General features: G+C 30.3%; 1 protein-coding gene across 2 annotated transcripts; it reads left to right on the top strand.

Annotated features, from left to right (window-relative positions):
- Positions 1 to 1713: 1713 nt before the first annotated feature.
- Positions 1714 to 3025, top strand: LOC104771475 (putative WRKY transcription factor 49). Of its 2 annotated transcripts, none has more exons than XM_010496007.3 (3): positions 1714 to 2039; positions 2148 to 2270; positions 2398 to 3025. In XM_010496007.3, the coding sequence occupies exons 1-3, from the start codon at positions 1786 to 1788 to the stop codon at positions 2972 to 2974; spliced, it is 954 nt and encodes a 317-aa protein (XP_010494309.1). In that variant the 5' UTR covers positions 1714 to 1785; the 3' UTR covers positions 2975 to 3025. The 2 variants fall into 2 exon arrangements, with proteins under 2 accessions (XP_010494309.1, XP_087362345.1); XM_087506219.1 differs by having other exon boundaries at positions 1725 to 2039; positions 2103 to 2270.
- Positions 3026 to 3569: the final 544 nt, after the last annotated feature.

The following is a 3569-nucleotide window of genomic DNA, read 5'->3' as shown; positions in this document are numbered from 1 at the left end:
ACGTTAACATTAACTAATAAAGCACTAAACGTTTGACTTTGTTAATGATTTGAGGAAAGAAAAGTCCATTTCGAGCGTGGGTAAGATCCAAAACCAATTCATACTGTATATAAATAAAAATAAGGTTTCGTGGACCACTTTACATCTGAAATTATTTTTATTTTTATTTTATTTAAATTTTTCATAAATATGTTTGTTTATTTAATATATGGGTTTGATTGCAAAATTGAACATCAAATTATTTATTTATACATTGCACCAAAATCAAATAGAAAATAAATCTGATTTCGATGTTTCATTAAAAATTTAATCTGTATGTAAAATGTATATAATCACGCCTAGCGTGACTACAAACTAAGAACATGATTAGTGGTGGTTATTCACTTTCTTCTCTCTTATTAAAAAAATAATTAAAAAAAAGAGAGAAAAAAAAAATAAGAAGCATTGTTTAGGTGGAATAATGTAAGCACCGTTGCTTATGTGAAAATAGACATGTGTCATTTTCTTATTGATATTAGTATTAAAAATAAATCAAAATGAAAAATGTGTACCAAAAATATTTGTTTTAGTTGTTGTGATAAACGATTCATCGTTGCTCCACTAAGTCAACCCAAACCTCCTTTGTCCACTAGCTAGTCACATTATGTTTTTGTCTTTATGTTACAAAGTCAAAGCCACATAGCAACCAAAACAAACTCGATATTATCAATATTATGGGGCCTAAGATATAAGCTTACAAAGTTATCCACGACGGTTGATTCATGAAACATGTGGACATACTACAAAACCCATTTAAAGACAAAAGACAATTATGATAAGATGACCCTAAATTTAATAGTAATGTTATAGGCTGTCGCATGCTTAATACATACAAAATATCCATGATTGCCTTATCATTTTAGGAAGAAAAAATCATATGATAATATGAACAATAGTGGTTAGTGCTAGTATTATCGATATATGGCGGAAAAAAATGTAGACAAGTTCGGAGAATGTTCCTCTTTAATCTAAAATCATGATAGATGGCCGATCACAATGCATCCAGATGTATGTCAAACGAGATATAACAATTAACCAGTTTCGAAAATATATTATCATCGTGTTTTAAAAAAAAAAAAAAAAACTCCAAATTAAAATCATATTTTGATTCATATACGACAAGATGGATATTCAAATTAACAAAACCAATTATAATAGTGTTTTATGTTTGTTTATTCTCGGTCTTTTGGACGTTCTCCTACAAAACCACTATTTTAATAGTGTTTTTCGACACAACAACCTCGTGATAAAAAGATAAATGACTAACAAAAATATATGTAAAAGTTCCTTCTTTGAAAGTCTCTCCCTAACATTATAAAATGTTATGAGATTTTCTGAATAAAAGTAAAATCTCAAGCACCTTATGAATAAATAATATAAGATTTTAATAATAAGAATCAGCAAAATCAGGTTATTAAAACACATTGGGTTTATTGCGCAGAAATTAATCTAGCGTATACATAAACACAGAAATGAGAGAATGAACATAGCTTACAATTAATGCATCTATTCTATTGAACAAAATCAATTAAGAATTTCATACCACTTAACCTAAATATACATAATTTATTAGAAAAAATAATGACATATTACTCAAATATAACTCGTATGGATCCCCTCAGCAGAAAAAGTAATATAAATTCAACACACGCTATTTATTTCTAATTAAAACACAAAAGAAACTATCTCTCTCTATCTCCCTCTCCACCGGCTCGTATAAGTTTTCTTCTTCCCATAGTCACTCATATGGCAGAGGAAGAACTTTCTGAGTGGACAAGAACGTATGACAACAACGCTGTTGAAGACCTTTTCGTTAATGACCCATCTCTCTTCTTTCTGCCTCAAGAACAACATCATAGACTCATGCCAAATGAAGATTCCATCACCAACACGTTCTACTCATTACCAGTTAACTCCGGTCCACGAATCCAAGATATGGCAAACGCTCTGGCTGTGGTTGAACCCCAGACCCATCCAGTCCAAGAAATCTCAATAACAACGTAAACAATAGATAACTTTACTATTACAAGAACACGTATATGTTTACCTTATGTACTCATTAGTCCCTTGTTTATATTCATGTATGGGGTTCAACTATTGGAAAGAAGTGCTTTGAGCAAAGCGGATAGGTACACTTTAAAGGTCAAGAGCTATACTAATGGAATGTGTGATGATGGATACAAATGGAGAAAGTATGGCCAGAAAACCATCAAAAATAGCCCTAACCCAAGGTACACTTTATATACATGCGTGTTCTGAATTCTTATATGCATATGGAAAGGCCAGACGGACATATCGAACTTGTACTTAGTTTTTGGTCACAAGCTTAATCTTATTATATTTTTGATGTATGTCTAGGAGTTATTACAAGTGCACAAACCCAATATGCAATGCAAAGAAGCAAGTGGAAAGATCAATTGATGAGTCTAACACATATATTATCACCTACGAAGGTTTCCACTTCCACTACGCATACCCTTTCTTCCCACCTGTTAAGACACATAGGCCTAATAAAAAAGCGAGAACACTTAAACATGATGCTCAAGAAAAACTAATTAACAAACCATCTCAAACCCAAGAAGAAAGTAAAAAAGCCCATTTAATTGAGCATGCCTACCAAAATCATTCAGCCTATAGATCCCAAGAATACACACCGTTAAATCTCGAAAATGAGTTATTTTTACCGGTTGATCACTGTCGGCGGCACCAAGGGCTTTTAGAAGATGTGGTGGCTCCGGCAAAAGTAACTACCCCGGCCAGGGACAGTGTTTTGGCAGCTTCTTGGTCTTCATTGTCGACGTATACTTCCTCCTCGGGCTCTTCGTCTCGAACTTGTTCCCCACCTCTTTCTCCATCGTCCTTATGCTGGTCTCCCAATGTTAACATCGGATTTAGTGATGAAATTCTTGACTTAATCGGATATTATAATTTTTAAGCATTTATGCTTTATGATATTATATTAAAATTGTTATAAATAAGTCTTTAATTTATGGTGGATAAAAATATAAGTAACCAAGAAAAAATTATATCCGTAGAAAGATCAGAATCTCCTTTATAATAAAACGGAAATACACAACATTGTTTTGTATACTTGTATATAATTTTAATAAGCTGGTTACAAATAGGTTATAGATTAATTGATAAATTAATTGGTTATAAAAATTGATAGTACTAATCTAGAGCACATTGTTTCAAAAACTTTAAAGAGAATATTCCAAAGAATCATTTTATATCATCTAATATACCATATTAATTTCCTTTATTAAATTATTCATCAAATAAAATTCTTTGATATCTAACTTAACATATTAATTTGTTAATTATCATTATACTTCACTTCTCATTTTTATATATGAGTATATTTTGTGAAACAAATAAATTATCATATTATTTATTATAATTAAAAATAGTTTTATTTCTGGATATACCATAAGTTGAATTTTTAAAAACAAATATATATTGTTCAATCTATAAAATATTCAAGTTTTAGTAATATTATTCTTTAAAAATAATATTTATTGAATTAAAAA

The sequence above is a fragment of the Camelina sativa genome, chromosome 20 (genome assembly GCF_030686135.1).
Source record: "Camelina sativa cultivar CO46 ecotype springtype chromosome 20, ASM3068613v1".
Taxonomy (NCBI): domain Eukaryota; kingdom Viridiplantae; phylum Streptophyta; class Magnoliopsida; order Brassicales; family Brassicaceae; genus Camelina; species Camelina sativa.
This window is presented reverse-complemented; position numbering and strand designations above follow the sequence as displayed.

What these genes read in the sequence shown, in the direction of transcription:
- LOC104771475 (XM_087506219.1), top strand. Translation starts at nt 1,786, where the DNA reads ATGGCAGAGGAAGAACTTTCTGAGTGGACAAGAACGTATGACAACAAC. An exon ending in CAAGAAATCTCAATAACAAC is followed by an intron (nt 2,040 to 2,102) that starts GTAAACAATAGA and finishes TGTACTCATTAG; the next exon opens with TCCCTTGTTTATATTCATGT. An exon ending in AAAAATAGCCCTAACCCAAG is followed by an intron (nt 2,271 to 2,397) that starts GTACACTTTATA and finishes ATGTATGTCTAG; the next exon opens with GAGTTATTACAAGTGCACAA.